Source organism: Carettochelys insculpta, chromosome 14, assembly GCF_033958435.1.
Source record: "Carettochelys insculpta isolate YL-2023 chromosome 14, ASM3395843v1, whole genome shotgun sequence".
Lineage (NCBI taxonomy): Eukaryota > Metazoa > Chordata > Testudines > Carettochelyidae > Carettochelys > Carettochelys insculpta.
This window is the reverse complement of record NC_134150.1, coordinates 41,527,790-41,543,486: the sequence shown is the minus strand read 5'-3', so window position 1 is coordinate 41,543,486 and position 15,697 is coordinate 41,527,790. Positions and strand designations below refer to the sequence as shown.

General features: G+C 59.4%; 1 protein-coding gene across 5 annotated transcripts in view; it reads right to left on the bottom strand.

The window, feature by feature from the left end:
* Positions 1-7,368: 7,368 nt before the first annotated feature.
* ZC3H18 (zinc finger CCCH-type containing 18) overlaps positions 7,369-15,697 on the bottom strand; it is a 67,130-nt gene continuing 58,801 nt past the window's right edge. For 3 of the 5 annotated variants that reach the window (XM_075008426.1, XM_075008430.1, XM_075008429.1), the window contains 5 exons: positions 15,215-15,369; positions 14,416-14,615; positions 12,509-12,605; positions 10,735-10,834; positions 7,369-8,324 (listed from right to left, as the gene is read on the bottom strand). In XM_075008426.1, the coding sequence (XP_074864527.1) occupies positions 8,120-8,324; positions 10,735-10,834; positions 12,509-12,605; positions 14,416-14,615; positions 15,215-15,369 (757 nt within the window). In that variant the 3' untranslated portion in view covers positions 7,369-8,119. The remainder of the gene's footprint in view (positions 8,325-10,734; positions 10,835-12,508; positions 12,606-14,415; positions 14,616-15,214; positions 15,370-15,697) is intronic. The other 2 variants (XM_075008428.1, XM_075008427.1) reach the window with 2 other exon arrangements.

The window sequence follows — 15,697 nt, the reverse complement described above, 5'->3', positions numbered from 1 at the left end:
GGTGTCAGCTTTGGCAAAGGGAGCCAGGCTGCCAAAGCTGCTCAAGGAGCCTTATCCGCGAGGGTCACAGCGCTGCACAGAAGTGGGCCAGTGCCATGAGGCACGAGACAGAGACTTGACCAAGGGCCCCTGGTGAGTTGGTGGCAGAGACTCAAACTACCAGGGCCTAGGAACCAAAGGGAATATGTAAAACATGCACAGGCCTGGCAGCTGCTCACCTGCCCCTCATGCGGCTGTGGGCCCAAGGCAGATGCAGCTGAATGAGAGTGGGCGAGTGCCAGGCCCCACTGCGGGAGGCCTGCGGTGAGAAATGGGCCACGGTGGTGCCCAAGATGCCCTTAACTCACAGTTGGAATCCCCCCCCCACACGGCTGCATTGCTGTGGTCTGGCCACATGGCACAGGTGGCCTCGGACACCGCTGGTCGGTCTGAGCTGGCTGCGGGGGTAGGCTGGGGGGGGCAGTCCAGCCTTCCTGGCTCACGTGCAGCACTGGGAAGGCCTGGAGAGCTGGGGTGGGGGGGTGCAAGGGGCGTAGCCAGGGGCGAGTCAGGCGGTGCCCACTTCACATCCAGGCCCCACAAATCTGGGCAGGGGCGCGGGGCTGCTGCAGCCGGCCACAGCATCGTGAGCCCCTGAAATCCAGGCTGCAGCCTGCTCATGCGCCCTTCCAAACACTCCATTCCCACTTCTCTGCCTCGACTGGCTCAGCCACCCCACGCGTGTGGGTGGGTGATGCCTGAGGTCTGGGGGCCAGCAGGGCTTGAAAGGGGGCCGGGTAGCTGGGGAGAAGGGGAGCGAGCGGTCGCTCATGGCCCATCCACCTGGAAGTCAGGACTAAGGGGCCCGCTCATCTTTTTCCTCCATGGGCAGAATAAATTTTGTTGTGTGCACCAAGGCATGGGTGGATGTGCACCACCCATAGAAAGACACACTGCTGGCTGTGGGCACCCTTTGAACCCCTCCTGAGCGTCCGCACAAGCGCCCAGCTTACAGGGGCTCGGGTTGGGGCCCACCCACCCTTCTGCTCCTAGCTGCACCCCCGGGGCGTGCCCCCTCCCTGAGGGTTAACAGGCAGCCCAGCCGAGGCCAGCCCACCAAGCAGGCTCTGAAGGGCTGGCTGCAGGAGGGCGATCTTGGGCTCGGTGGAAACCTGCCTTTCCAGTGGCTCCTGCTCCTGTGCTGGGGCTGGTCCTTCCCAAGGGCTGGCATAGGCTCTGGCCTGCTTGGCCCTGGACCAGGGGAAGTCCCCAGTGTGGTAACTGCAGCTGGCTGGGCTCAGCCTGGCCCTGGCCAGTGGCTGGGAGGTGATGAGCCCTGCACCCAGCCCTCTGTGCAAACCAGCCTGGGGACAGGGCAGCGCTTGGCTGAAGCCCCGTGTGCCTGCATTGCTTGGCAGGTGGCAGCCCAGCCCAGCCCAGCCCTTGCGGGTTCAGCCAGGGAGGGAGCCATCCCTCGGCCCTGTGCTCACAGGCCACGCGCTGCCAGCGCCGAGGCAGCCCTCTCTGGCAGGGGCAGGTTTGCTTGGCACAGGCTGGAGGCTCTCTGCCCTCCAGGCAGCAGCAGGGCACGGGCCCATGGCAGGGGCGGCACTGGCAGGGGAAGGGGTGGGCAGGAGGAGGTCTGTCCAGCTATTGTCAAGGCTCCATTTCTCAGGTCCCAAACTTCTGGGTGCAAAGCGTTTGTATGTGTCTCCCCGTCCTCCCACCCCGAGGCACCTGCACGCCACCGCCTTCGCCCCACGCTGTGCAGAGACAGCCGGCCGCCTTCCAGCCGGGAGATCTGGAGCTCCTCGTGGGCCACAGCTCCCTGCAGGGGCGCCCCGGCCGTGTCTCCTGGGAGCGGGACCCTGGGCCCGCTGCCCAGGAGAGTCAGGTGCCGCCCAGCTGACTAGCAGAGCACCCACCGCCACCCACCTGTGTTTCTATTGGGGGTGCACAGAAGCAGCTGCCTTGGGGCACATAACAAAATTTATTCTGCCCCTGCATGGAACAACTCACAGGCAACGCTGCTCCCTGAGTGGAGCTGCCGCCCCTGCTTCCCTCGCACACCTTTGCCTTTCTGAGTATGGGTGGAGAGGAGATTCTCAGACCTGCTCTCTGAGCAGGTGAGACCCCCCCCAGGACCTGCCCCCCTGCTTGGTGCTGAGCAGAGAGGGTGCCAGCACTGGCTGCTGGCAGGGAAGGGGCCTGAGCCCACCCTGCCCAGCCAAAGCAGTGCATGCAGCTGCCTTCTCTGCAGCAACCCAGCCACTAAGCGCCGGGTCCCCGGCTTGGGAGACAGGCAGCCGCTGGCCAAAGCAGGGGACGGGGCAGCAGCAGCTGGCTGGGTGGGCCCTGGGCTCGCGGCCCAGTGGCACCAAGCCAGTCAGAGTGAGCCACAGACCACACCCCCCCCTTGTGTCATTGCCAGGGATGAGGTCACCAGCCTTGCGTCACGCGCGCCCATTCCCTGGGGGCTGCGGAGCTGAAGCAAGGTGAGAAGTCCCAGGTTGGGTAACACTGGAAAGGGCTGACAGGCGACACTGTTTGCCCACGTGCCAGTGAAAGGGCGGCAGCGGTGGGCATGGCCGGGCCCTCACCGGTGCAAACGTGAAACCCTGGGGCACGGCCCCACCCCCCCTGGGGCTGACACACAGCCGGGGATCACATGGCCCCTTGACAAGGCTCAGGGCAGGCACGAAAGCAGAGCAGCACGAAAGAATGCCCAGCTCTCCTTGCAGGCGTCCGCTCGCCCAAGGACTTCCCAGCTCACCTGGCCAGGCAGGTGTAGCCATGGCAGCAGGTCGGCGTCCAAGGGCCTGCAGGGGAGACCAGGGCCAGCTGGGGGCAGGCACAGGGGTCCTGAGGATGGGATCTCGCCCAGCCAGGCTCTTCCCACTGATGGGGGCAGAGGGAGGAGGAGGCTGGGGCTGACACCATGACGCATTTGCAGTAGCTCTGGTGGGGGTCTGGCCCGGCGAGAGCTGCTCCTGGAAGGGAGCTGGGCCTGGCTGGACTCATTCGTTGCATGTTGGCCGGGCGCAACTGAGACAAGGCTTAGTCCTCCCTGCTCTCCTGGCTTTACTCTGCTGGGGCTACACCCAGGGGCGAGCGCTGAGGGAGGGTTGTAAGGGTTTGGCCCCCCCAGTAGCTCTAGGAGTTTCAGGCGTAAGTGGCTGTAACCTCAGGCTGCTCAGAGAAGTGGCCAGCCCAGCAAGCCGGCCACTCAAATGGTGGGGGGAGCTACTCTGCCAGGGCCCCCCGTAACCCTGCCCCTGCTTTCTGGGGGTGCGTGCTGTCCCCTCTGCTCTCTGAGCCCAGCCCTGCAGCCCCTGGGGCCATATGTGCACCACGACGAAGGCACTTGCTCATGCAGAGAGGCCAGCAACCAAGGTGCCCTCTTGTTCTTTCCATGCATGTGTGGAATTAATTTTGTTATGTGCACCAAGGCATGTCCCAATGTGCACCCCCAGTAGGAACACAGGCTGCTGGCTGGGGGTGCTCCACTAATCAGCTGGGCAGCACCTGAATCTCTCCTGGGCAGCCGCCCAAGCGCTCAGCTTACAGGGAACGCTGCCGGCAACCCTGCGCCTGGCGGGTACACAGCGGCTCCTGCCCCCATGGCTGTGGCACTGACTGGGGCATCATCCGCCTCCGTTCCTTAAAGCCATTAAATAATATCTGGCGGGGGGAACAGAGCCTGCAGACCTGGGGCTCCATGGCCAGCCCGAAAGGGGCCACGCCTCCAACTCTGGCTTGGAAGAACATGGGCTCACCTTGCACCAGTGCCATGGGGTCCCATTGTTACTGCCACGCAGGCAGAACAAAGCTCACCCAAGCGAGCCCTGTGCTTGTCTCCACTGCTGCTGGCTGCTCTTTTACCTGTATGGAGACACACATCTCACAGAGCTGGAAGGGACCTCGGGAGGGCGTTGAGCCCAAGCCCCCGCCCCCTTGGCAGCACCAAGCACCACCCCGACTTATTTTTTTTGATCTGTTTGCCCCAGCTCCCTAAATGGCCCCGTCAAGGACTGAACTCCCACCTCGGCTTCAGCAGGCCAATGCACAAACCACTAAACTATTGCACCCCCGCACCCTCCTTCCACAAGGGGGAGAGCCCAGGAGACAGGCAGCGCGAGTCAACGCGCAGGCGCCCCTAAGCTGCAGTGCCTGCAGCAGAGTCGTTCAGCAGCGACGTTGGGTAACAAAGCTGGGAACCCTCTTGGCCGGCCTTTCGCCTGAACGGGCCCCTGGCAGGCTCTGCTTTTAACCCAGGGGTTCATGGCCTTTGCAGGAGTGGCGCTCGGACAGGTCTCTGCTGACCCAAGCTGGCCTGCTACCGTCCCCAGGAGCTGGTAAGGTTTGAGCAGCTAGCCCAGGCCAGAAATATGCACTCCCTCCCTTAGGTTAGGAAAGTCAAAGCAGAGTGGTGCTATGGCAGCTTAAGAATGTGGCCAGCACTCTGGGGAAGAGGTCGTTGGTCCAGGGAGCCCGGCCTCCCAGCAGTGGCTGGGGCTACAGAGAAAGTTTCAAACCCAGCAGCTCCATGACAGTCACCAGCACCTTTGGGAACATGCTCCCCTCTGCTGGGTGCTGAGCCAAGACACCCCAGCAGCGAATCCACTTCTTCTGGCTCCCCACCCCCAGGGAAACGTCCAGCTTGCAGCGGGCAGTGAGGCAAACAGCCCGTCAAACCCGAACCGCTGGCCGAGCTGGGAAAAGCCACCTGGGCTGTGACCCGCTCCAGTGTCCGGCCTGGTCCCACTGGCATCCCCCAAGCCTCTAATGGGGGGCCAGGGAAGGAGGGCAAACGGCCTGGAGTCCAGAAGGCTGGGGTCCCCTTCCCCCCATAGCCTGCGCTTGTCACTAGCAGGGGTACAGGACGTCCTGGTTGCGGTCCAGGTTGCTTGGAGCTCGGGAGACCTTTTCCCACAGAAACAGCCAGCCCACAAAGCCCTTTCACCCCCACGTGGCTGACCCAATGTACATCTGCAATGGAAGAGAGTTTCTCTTTGCCCTTGAAGGCTGGTGCTTAGGGAAGGGCAGGTGTGAATAGCAGAGGAATATGGAGATTCTGAAGGGGACGTCTGGGCAGGCCCAGCCCCGCCACCCTGGCAGGATCTGCTCTGGCTCCTGTGGCCAGCCCCATCCCCCAGCCGCTCCCGCCAGCTGCACCGGGATGCAGCGAGCCCAGGCTGGAGGACTTGGGAGGAGCAGGGGGAGACCGTGCAGCCAGTGGATGGAAAGGAGGGGCAGTTCCCCTTCAAAACACGGCTTCCGTCCAGCTACAGCTGCACCACTGCCGCCTGCTCCTCCGGCCGGCACCCTGAGGCTGTGTGAGCCTGGGTTTGTACCTGCAGCTGGTGGTAAGTTGGACGTGTGCAGCACAGAGAGCACCAGTACAGGGGTTGGGTGAAAGTGGCAGACCTGCAGGACTCCAGCTGCCCATCTGTTGACCTCTCTCCCCCAGCCTGTATGTCCTTCCAGGACCTGCCGCGCTTTGACTGTGCCCTTTCCTCCCCCAACGAAGCCTAGGTAGCCCTATGCCACGTGGGCCTCAGCCTGGAGAGAGACACCACCTCCCACGTGCCCTGAGCTCACAGCTCATCCCGAGCACTCCTCGTGTTCTGGGATACAACTCTCCAACAAAAGCCATTAAAACAATCCCGGTTCTCCCCCAGTTAAACAAAACACGGAAACTTGTTAGAGCCACCAGCTGAACATTTTACGATCTGCGACAGAAGCCCAGTTAGTCGAGCTGCCGTGGCATCTTCTCTGTATCAAGAGTCGCCAGCCACCTGGGACCCAGGCAGACAGGGCCAGGGGGCTGGGGAAATGGGTGGTCGGCTTCCTGCTTCTCAGACCCGGGGGACTGGTGATTCAGTTAATATGGAGAGTCATCGCAGAGGCCTGGATAAAAGGGGTTCTAGGGCACTGGTGGGCAACCCCTTCTAGGTGGGATCCCCCAGACATTTTGCTCACTGTTGGCCGCATAGGGTTGCCAGATTCTGCTGTTTTCCATTTGCACAATTGTTCTCCTACAGACACACACAAGTAAAAGGGCGGATTGCACACAACACACCATGAAAGCCGTGTGCTCCCTCTGTATCCAATCCAAGAGCTGCTACGGTTTCATCAGCCCAGGGTTCATCCTAGGCACACAAATGCAGTTAGCAAAACATCGCTCCCCTGGGAGGCTGTCATGGGTACGGCAAGTTTGTAGCCCACAGAGATGAAGGAGGGCCACTCACGCCCCACTCACTAGCCCACGACTGGGTACAGATACGGTTCCCCTGCTCGCAACGTAAAACCGAAAAATTCGCTGCACAAATGCAAATTCCTTTCTGCAGCAAAGGGATTTCTAGGGCTCTTTTTTTCATCACTAGAAGTAGCGGCAGTTTCTCCTTCACTGTGTAACTTCCCTGCACTGCAAACACTGACAACGTTTGTGACGTTACATGTGCTCTCCAAGTGGAACACGAAGCCCAAGAGAGACAGCGCCGGCCGATGGTTAAAGCGCCAGCCTACCCACCAGGTGGTCTGGGAGCCACTCCAGGCTCTGCCACTGATTTGCTGTGTGAACTTGGGGAGATGTCACTCAGTGACCGTGCCTCAGTTTCCCCATCTGAAAAATGGGGATCGTGTAACCTCCCAGATGGGAGCTCTGCAAGGGTTAAACAATACAGACGGCCTTCCAGGAAAGTGCTGGCTGGAGCCCAGTGTTTGTAAGGCACTACATGCCTCCAGATCCAGTTATGGAGCACAAGATGTGCTGGCGCTAGGGTGTCAAGGCAGCTAAGCCATGCCAGGAGCTCCCATTCTAACAAATCTCAACAGCAGAAGCGTCAGCTGTGGAAGATTGGTAGGTCACCGCACTACCGAGTAGACCCGCCCCCACAATTTACACAGAGGTCAAATTTCACCTTATTTGGGAGTGCCAAGAACCTGAGCAGGGCAGCAGGCTGGACAATTTCCTGCCTCCTGTGAGGGGCAGGGAGATAGGAACCAGATTCCAGGTCCCCCCCAACACACAGAGGCGGGGAAATTGACCAGTGCTGATCAGTTTCCCCTCTCCCATGAGCAGGGGGGAGCCGGAGCCCTGTTCCCAATGCTCGCAGGAGACAGGCAATTGTCCAGCCTGCTGCCCTGCTCAGTTTCGTGGCTCCCGAGTGGTGGGCAGCCCAGAGCCAGCTTTCCCCCACTGGGAGTCACATTAACCCGAGATTGGCACAACTTGAGTGCTTGTGTCTCAGGGTTCTACTGTGCTACGCTGGGATTAGCTTTTGGGATAGAGGAAAGAAATACTCAAAGAGGTGAAGGCAGGTGCCTAGGGTGAGAGGCCCAGACTGGGATCCTGAAGGGAACAAAACAGATAGGAAAAACTGTTTATCAAAATACTTTATTTTCAGGGAGACCCCTCAAAAAAAGACCCTCCTCAGACAGACATCCCAACAATACCTTTGTTTTGTTTTTTTTTTTAAATCAACTAAAACAATCTGATGCTTAAAATAAAAGACAGGCCGTATTTCCCAATCAGACGGTAGTCAAGAATATATATATATTTGTGTTTTGTTCCTGGGGGTGGCCGGGAGGGCAGAGAGAAGATCACGTTGCCAGTAGTTCACAGCGGTTTTCGGTTCTCTCGTGACACAGTATATAGAACTGCATTGCTGAAGACACTCGACACACAGCAAGGCTAACTAGAAGAATACAACTTATGGCTAGCAAAGAGGACAGGGCAGGGCAGGGGAGAGAAAGTGTGAAAGTATCCCACGGGGCTGGAATTTGGAGTCCTCTGTGCATAATTTACAGGGCGTACGTGGTGGTGTGGGTCTCCAGGACAGAACTGGCTCAGTTTGTCTTGCATGGCTGATGCAGAGAGGGGGTTACCCCCTGCCCAGACTCTCCCCCATCTGAGTTAGGAGCCAGAGTGAGTTGTCTCGTTTGTGGGATTTTTCAACTGACAAACTTGTTCCTGTTGGGTTTTTTTTTTTTGTTTTTTGTTTTTCATTTTTAAAAAGAATTGCAGCCAAAAAAATCAGACAGAACTGCAAAATCCAGAGCGGCCGCTTGCGGACTATTTATAAAACCGTGGACGAGTCTCTCATCCGGGTGGAGCCAGAGCTCTGTGCACATGGGACTATACTTTCCCAGGGATTTTGGCCCGTTTGCGAGCAATGGCGTCTTCCACAGCCTTCAGCTGCTTCAAGAGCTCCTCTCGCCGTGACAGCGTGCTGGGCTTGCCCGATTTCCCACCTGCAGCTGTTGGGCCTGGCTCGGGTGCTTTGCCTGGTACACTTGTGACTTTGCTCGAGCTCTTGGACTGGGGAGACAGCTGGCGTTTCCTGGGGGGCGGGAGAGAGAGAGAGAGAAAACCACAATGCGATGAGAGGGGAGTGAGGGGTCGCAGAGGGCTTGGACCAGCAGCAGGTCAATAGCGCTGCATGTTTGCCAAAGGCTGCAGAAACATCGCTGAAGCTACCAGGTCTTTCCAGGAGCAGCTACCTCACTGCTTTAGCAGCTGGCTGATGTGACAGAGCTGTTGGGCTCCAGCCCCCCGCGGGGTGGCACGCCAGCTGGAAAGGACCTGAGGAGCGGTGGAGTTTAAACCCGCTACTCCTGCCGCTGCAGGAAGCCCAGGGCAGGGCTCCAGCGTGCTGGAGGCAGAACATGGGCACAGGAAGGCCTGGCTCCTCCCCCGCAGGGATTTACAGGCTGCTCAGAGATAAAGGACAATAAAGGTAGCAAGGAGGTGGTGTGGGGAAACCACATGGCTAAATATTGCCCAGCGTGATGGCCCCAAAGAATCCCACCGCTGAATAAACTCGGCTCTTGCCAGGCACCCACCGGGGCAGAGGCGGATTTCTAGGCAAGTCCTTCTGCTGCTGAATTCCTCCGACTGCTCTCCTGCTCCCAGCTACTCGGCACCACGACCACCCAGAGGAAACCCCCGGCCATTGGGAAGGCAGCGATGCCAGACAGAAGCCAGGAAGTGCTCTGCCCGCTCCCGCCCGGGTGAGCAAGGATTGCACAGCAGCGTCCCCAGCCTGCTGACTTGCACAACCGTGCACCTGACTGCAGAGCTGTGCTCAGCAGGTCACAAGGCCGGGTGCCATCCGAGCCGAGCCTCCCTCGCTGGCAGCTGTCGCACTAGTGCCGTTTGGGCTGAGCCGTGTGTAGCTGCTTGGGGCACCTGATGGCAGCATGTCCCGCGGGCGGTAACACTCACTAGCCCAGGTTACAGACACAGCTTGGCAATCCTTCTCCTCGAGCTGGGCCACTCCTCACTGGGACCCTTTCCCATGAAGCCCTGACTCGGGGCACGCTGATCAAATGTGAACTGCGATCTCAAAGCCAAGCACCGGGGGAGCGCTGCCTGACTGCCCCTCTCTCCCCTGCCCGCCCCCGAGCTCAGGGCCTGGCGGTCCCCTGGCCCAGCTGGCAGCGCTGCTAACCCACTGAACGGCAGGGGCCGAGAGGCAGGAGCTAGCGATGCCAGCCCAGATAAAGCACGTAACCATGCTCGGATTCCCCTTTGTGGCTTTGAAATAGAGCCCCCCGGCCCTGGGACTGGCCCGTGAAGGAGGGCAGCTCAAAGCAGAGGACTGAGCAGCGCGAGGCCTGGGGTCTACTCCGGGCTTGGACGCTGGGGAAGCCTCAACGCTGCAATCTGCAAAGACCGCGCTGCGTGGGATGGTTTCTGCCCAGCGCTGCGGAAAGGAGATGGAGAAACGCCAGCCGTGCTGCCTGGCTACTACTGGCATCTCCAGCTCTGCCGTCGCAGGGACACGCTCCCGCCTCTGCTAAGTCCACGCTGACAGAGCACAGTCCTTGCTGGCTAAGGCCACCAGAGCCCTGCAGCTGCATTTCGGGCTCTGCTCGGAGGTGGGAGTATGTCCCTGTGACAGCAGAGCTGGTGATGCTGGTAGTAGCCAGGCAGCACGGCTGGCATGTCTCCAGCTCCTTCCCGCAGAGATCTCTGCAAGCTGGGCAGCTGTTGAGCCAGCTTGTCCCATGCCCTGACTTTTGACCTGCTCTGTTTCAGGCGACAGACTACAGGCAGGAGAAGTGGCTTGTTAGACACCTACTGCCAAGGCCAGGGACGGGTGTGGGTGGAATTGGGATCATCCACTCGAACACCAACCAGAGGCCACGCCTTGGCAGCCTACTCTCTGTTTCAGTGGCTCCTCGAGAGGCGTGGAATGGTGCCCACTGATCAGGAGAGGTGAGAGGTCCCGGCTGGCTGATGCAGGGAGCCCACTGGCTTCCACATGAGCCGAGCCCTGCCCTGCCCAGCAATCCCCGCCTGCCCAGCAGTTCTCTCTCAAGTACGTGTCTATATCCATGTGGCCACGACTAACACTTTGCCTTTCTCCAGCCCCTTTGAGCCAAGGATCTCAATGTGCACTAGAAACAGCTTCCCCGGGAAGTAGGAATTACGCCTGTTTCGGGGGCAGGGAAACTGAGTCATGGGGTGACGCAACTGGGCACTGGCAGAGAAGTCTCTGCTTCTCTCACAACTTGAAGGTCGCCCTGCTGACACCAAGCTAGATCCTCATCCTCCCAGCCGTCTCTGCATAGACCATGCATGAGGCTCTTGCTTCTCTGTCTGGTGACGTTGCTCAGGAAAGGAAAGCAAGTCTCCTTCCAAAGAGCTCTCTCCCCAGCCAACAAGCCAAGGGTTTTGCTGTTCTACAACCCACGCTGGCCAAGAGTCTCAGGCAGGAAGGGGAGAGCAGAGGCAAGACAACTGACCTGTCTGTCTGCGCGGGAGATGGCTTGGGGTTCTGGCCCCTCTGTCGATCTTGTTTGGGTGAAGAGCTTCTCCCAGCCGGCTTCCTATCCCGAGGACCTGCTGCAGAACGGAAAGACCATGGGCTTTAGCCCCTGCGTGAGCCCCAGCGTGCATGCATCTGGCGAAGCGGGTCTTTGCCCACAAACGTGCACGCTCCAAATATTCTGTTAGTCTAGAAGGTGTCACAGGACTTCCGGGTGGGCTCCTGGCGTGCCCAGAACGGCTCTGGCAAAGGCGAAAGCCCAGCTGCCGCACATGCAGAGCCAGAGCACACCCGAGAGGAGGGAGAACCAGCAGGGAGCTGTGATGCACGCAGCTGTGCCCTCTCGCCCTACGATGGGAGCTGCAGCGAGTGCTACCCCTTTCCCTGGCTCCCGAGCCCTTGGGACAGGGCCTTCGTTTGGCTGTTTGCCTGGGAAAGGCCAGGCACACCTACAGTGCTACACCCAGACGGACGGTGACGAGAGTGGCGCACCCAGGCAGCACGCTCGAGGGACTGGGTGCATGGGCCTTCGCTGGCAGTTGTGCTCCAGGGGTGTTAGGGAAACAGCCGTGCTGCTGGGCCTGGCATTGTCGCAGCCATCCAGCAATCAGAGGGCAAGGGTAACAGCTCTCCCAGCCTCAGGCATGAATATCTGGTCCGGCTGCACCCTCTCGCTGCAGGAGCTCAGCCCCAGTGATCTGAAATCCAACCAAAGCCTCCAAGTCAGCTTTGCAGGAGCGGGATGTGCTGGGGCGATTAGCACTGGAAGGAGTTTTCTGGCTCCAAGCCATACCCAACATAATGCACCTACGGTGAGAGCTCAAGGAAAACACCATCACGTGCCATTGCCTGCTTCTGTACGGCACTCCAGCCAAGGCTGCCTCACCTCCTCCTCCGCTGCTGCTGCGTTTGGCACGAGCAGCAGCCAGAGCTGAACGAAAGCTGGGTGACGGCCGCTTATCCCACAGGTTGCATCTCCAGGCCCTGACCACTGCCAAGGTGCTAGCAGAGCAGTTATACAGACAGCTCGGCTCTCACAAGAGAGGGGAGAGACCGGAGTGGCGGTGCATTATTATTAGTGTCACACATGAGTGTATGGAAGTGGGGGAAGGAAGCAATAGTCTGCTCTGGTGCCTCGACCTTCCGTGCCCTGCGGAAGCCTGGAAAGCCTGGGACAATGCTCTGTGCAGGGGGAGAGCTGGAGACGCAGGGGTTTCTAAACCCACTGGTTCAAGCAGCCACGTCAGTAGCAGGCCAGGAGGTGACGAGGCCTGCATGCGCCGAATGTTTCCTGGACTCTGAGGAGACACAGGCACTATATTGCATCCCCCGTCGGCACGGACAGGAAGGTGGGGCGATTTTACAGCCTGACAACGGAGGCAAAATATTGTCCTGAAAAATCCAACGTGGGGAGCCAACACTTTACCCGCCTCCTGGGGCGGACCTCGCCTTGTTTTCCTGGCAGGAAACCAAAGATCTTCCTGCCCCCAGATTCCCAGCGGGAACGCATGGCCACCCTCCTTTCTGCCAGAGGAGACAGCCCCGGTTTGGTGGTATGTGCCAGTTGGTCATTCCTCCAGCGCATGCAGACCGAGGCACAGACTTTGAAGTCTGGTCCCTTGGAATCTCACCTGCTAGCAGTCCCAGGCCCAAATGACCTCCCCTAGCAGTGCAGGGCAGCTGCTTGTGAGCTGCAGTCAGGCCATGCCAGGGAGCGTTGGCCTGATTGCTGCGTCTCTCAGATTCCTCACCTCTGTCAGGTGACAGGTTAACTCGTTTGGCTGGAGGAGAGCCCTGCCTGTCTTTGTCTGCTGGCTCGTATCTCTTCCTGCTTCCTTTGTCAGCCCCCTGAAACGGAAGGAAACAGATGACAGACCTAGACATGTAGCTATCCTGTAGGGAGGCAACAGATGTAGCCGGGCCCTTCCCTTTGTTGTGAGCACTGAAATGCTCCCACGCCGGCGACTCACGTTGCCCCAGTTCTTTAGCAGATGTTTGTGAAGCTGGCTGGTAACTGCCTCCCCGTGGACGTACGCTACTGGACGGCTTTTTTGTTTTGACAGAACAGCAAAGCGATCCCTGGGGGTCATATGCCATTCCAAGGAAGGTGAGCAGCTCTGTGAGGTTGGACTGCAAGCTGCAACTAGCCTTCAGCAGCGTCTTCGCTGATAGGGCATCTGACAGCCCGTCGCAGGAAGAGAAAGGCTGCCTTCTGACCAGTTTCTTTTGTCTTGGCTTAGGACGACGACACAAGCACGAACAAGATCTGTGGGGCTGTGGTTTGCCCTAGGACGTGTCCCAGCACCAGGGAGGGTGATTTTACCATCGTATTGGGTGGCAGGTCTCTCTGTAGCAGTTAATAAATCAATTCTTCTGTTCCCTTCTCCAGAGAGGTGCCTCACCTGCTTTACAAGCTAGTGGAAGGAATCCCAGACAGTTCCTTCCAACGTTTTCCATCCATGGGAGGAATAAATTTTGTTCTGTGCACAAAGGCATGTATGGATGTGCACCACCAATAGAAACAGGCTGCTGGCTGTGGCTGCTCTGCTAATCATCTGGGAAGGCCCTGAATCTCTCCTGGGCGGCCACCCACCCACTCAGCTCCCAGGGAACCCTGCTCCCACCAGACACAGGCCTTGTCTATGACTCACTGCAGGGGTTAGCAATCTACTTCAGCCATGCAAGCAGCCAAGGGGACGTCAGCAGACTCCCTGCAGAGTGCTGCGTGCAGTCAGGGTGGCGGGGGGCTGCTCTCTTGTCGACGCCGGCTCCTCCGTTCGTTTTGGTGGTGTGCCGGCCTCGATAGGAGAGCACTCAGATCGATTTCTCATGTCTAGGCAGACCTGATCAATCGATGGCTAGTGGCTCGAGCGCTGTCCTAGTGGAAGCAAGCCCACAGGACACGCTCCTTGCAGCCGAGGGAAGAGAAATTGGATCTACAGCTGCACTTGCACGTAGAAGTCAGGGAGCAGAATTGGCCACTCCAGCTGACCTTGTCCAGGTCCCAGGGGCGAGCTCCCCGCCTTAGGAAGAGCCGTCACAGCGGTCAGGATTTTGACCTGCTCAGTCAAAGGATGGGCACCTTTCTTCCCCACCGCTATGCCAGGGTGTTGGTCTCAGCACTACCTACGAGGGAGTTGCACCTAATGAGCCACCAGCTTCCCCCTCCGCAGCCCCTGGGATGTTCCAGTGGGGTCTCACCCTTCATACACTGACCCAGTTCAGTGACCACCCTCGAGGTCCCCTTAGCCTGGCTGGCTCAGCCTGCTGAACCCTGCTTCCATTTGTCTGCAGGATGGCGAGGCTCAGGCTGGGGCAGAGAGCCTGCAGCGAAAGGCGCCACGTGACCCTGCCCAGCTCAGGGGAGTGCAGGCTGAGATCCCAGGCCAAGGTGCTAGATGGCCACAGGCCTAAAGAATGTGGGTCAGGGAAAGTATGAGGCATGTGCCCGAGGGAAGCTTCCACCAGAGCGTACACTGCCCAACAGGTTCTGGCATGTGCCTGCCTTCCGTCAGCAGAGAACCTGTGCAGCAGCTACAGACATTCCCAGCAGAGCTCTCCCAGCAAGAGGGTGGCACATACTCCTCCACAGCCCAGAGAAGCAGCAACTGGTCCCCTCCTCCCCTGCTCCTTCCAGAGCGTGCGCCCCACCTCTTACCTTATTCAGCAGCGTCAGTTTGATCTCTTTGTGGGCGCTGAAGCCCCCCTGCTGCGGCTGGGGCAGCGGGGGCTGCTGGGGTGGGAGCGGCTGCTGCGATTTGCTCGCTGGCGTGGGCTTTGCTGATTTCAGGGGCTGGGCAGGCGCCTCCCGTTTCCGCTTCTCCTCTTTAGCGCTGTCTTCTCTTTTGGATTTTCCTGCTGAAACAAGAACGGCCCCCTCAGCGCCTCCCGGCAGTAAATCCTGCCCGGCCTAGCGCGCACAGGCTCAGAGGTGCTGCAGGGACCCAGGCTGGCTTGCAAAGCTGACGGTGCCCAGATTAAAACCGGTAGGAAGCCAGAATTCCCTAGGGGAGAATACCTCACATAGCAGCAGATGAGGAATGAGCTGCTCTCGCCTCCGACCATGATGGGGGGGGGGGGGGGGGCTCAAATGAGGAACTTGAGGCGGGGGGGAATAATGGCCCCCCCCAGGAAGAGCAAGCGGCACCGGCTGCTTCTCTCATCAGTGCAGAAAGATGGGCATTTGGAAGGACCATGTGGGAGGGCGCACAGCGCTTGTGAGGAAGGGAAGCGCCCCTTCCAAGGACAACAGCACAGAAGTGATGCCTGGCTACTCCCCTCTGCCTCCTTGGCACTCCTGCTGGGTGAAGCCCTGGGACCCTCCCCGGCTTTGTTAAGCAGCAGTGGCTCCCTGCGCTCGTATCTACCGCCACGTGAGGGGCTCAATGCTGCACGGCCTGCCGCCGTATCACCACGTCAGCTCTCACCCGACCCCCTGCCCTCATTCTCCACTCTACCTTTCTTCTGCTGGGCTGGGGTCGGGGATCGGGAGCTGGCTGAGGACACTGGACTGGCCAGGTCGGCGTACATGTCTTCGGAGTCCGCACTGCGTACGGAACTGCTACTGGAGGAGGCACTAGACACAGAGGAGACGCTGCTCACGCTCAGGGACCTGGAAAACAGACAGAGGCACTCACCCCTCTGACAGCACAGGACACCGGGAGGCCGTCTGTGTTCACGCAAGCACCCTCAAATCCCACACCATGTTACAGGTGCGGTCACAAGCACTCCAGAGTTGAGGGGGACTCATAACGCAAGAAGCTCAGCTGTATCCCCAGAGGCAGGAATGGCACTGCCCCCTCTAATGTGTTGTCTGCTGCAAGGCCACAAAACCCTCCCATGCAACCTTGTACTCAACTACAGGCACCAGGCGTACAGCTCACGAATCCACAGAGCTCAGTCCTGCGAGGACAAGGGGGAGCTCTGCACTGTACGAGCTT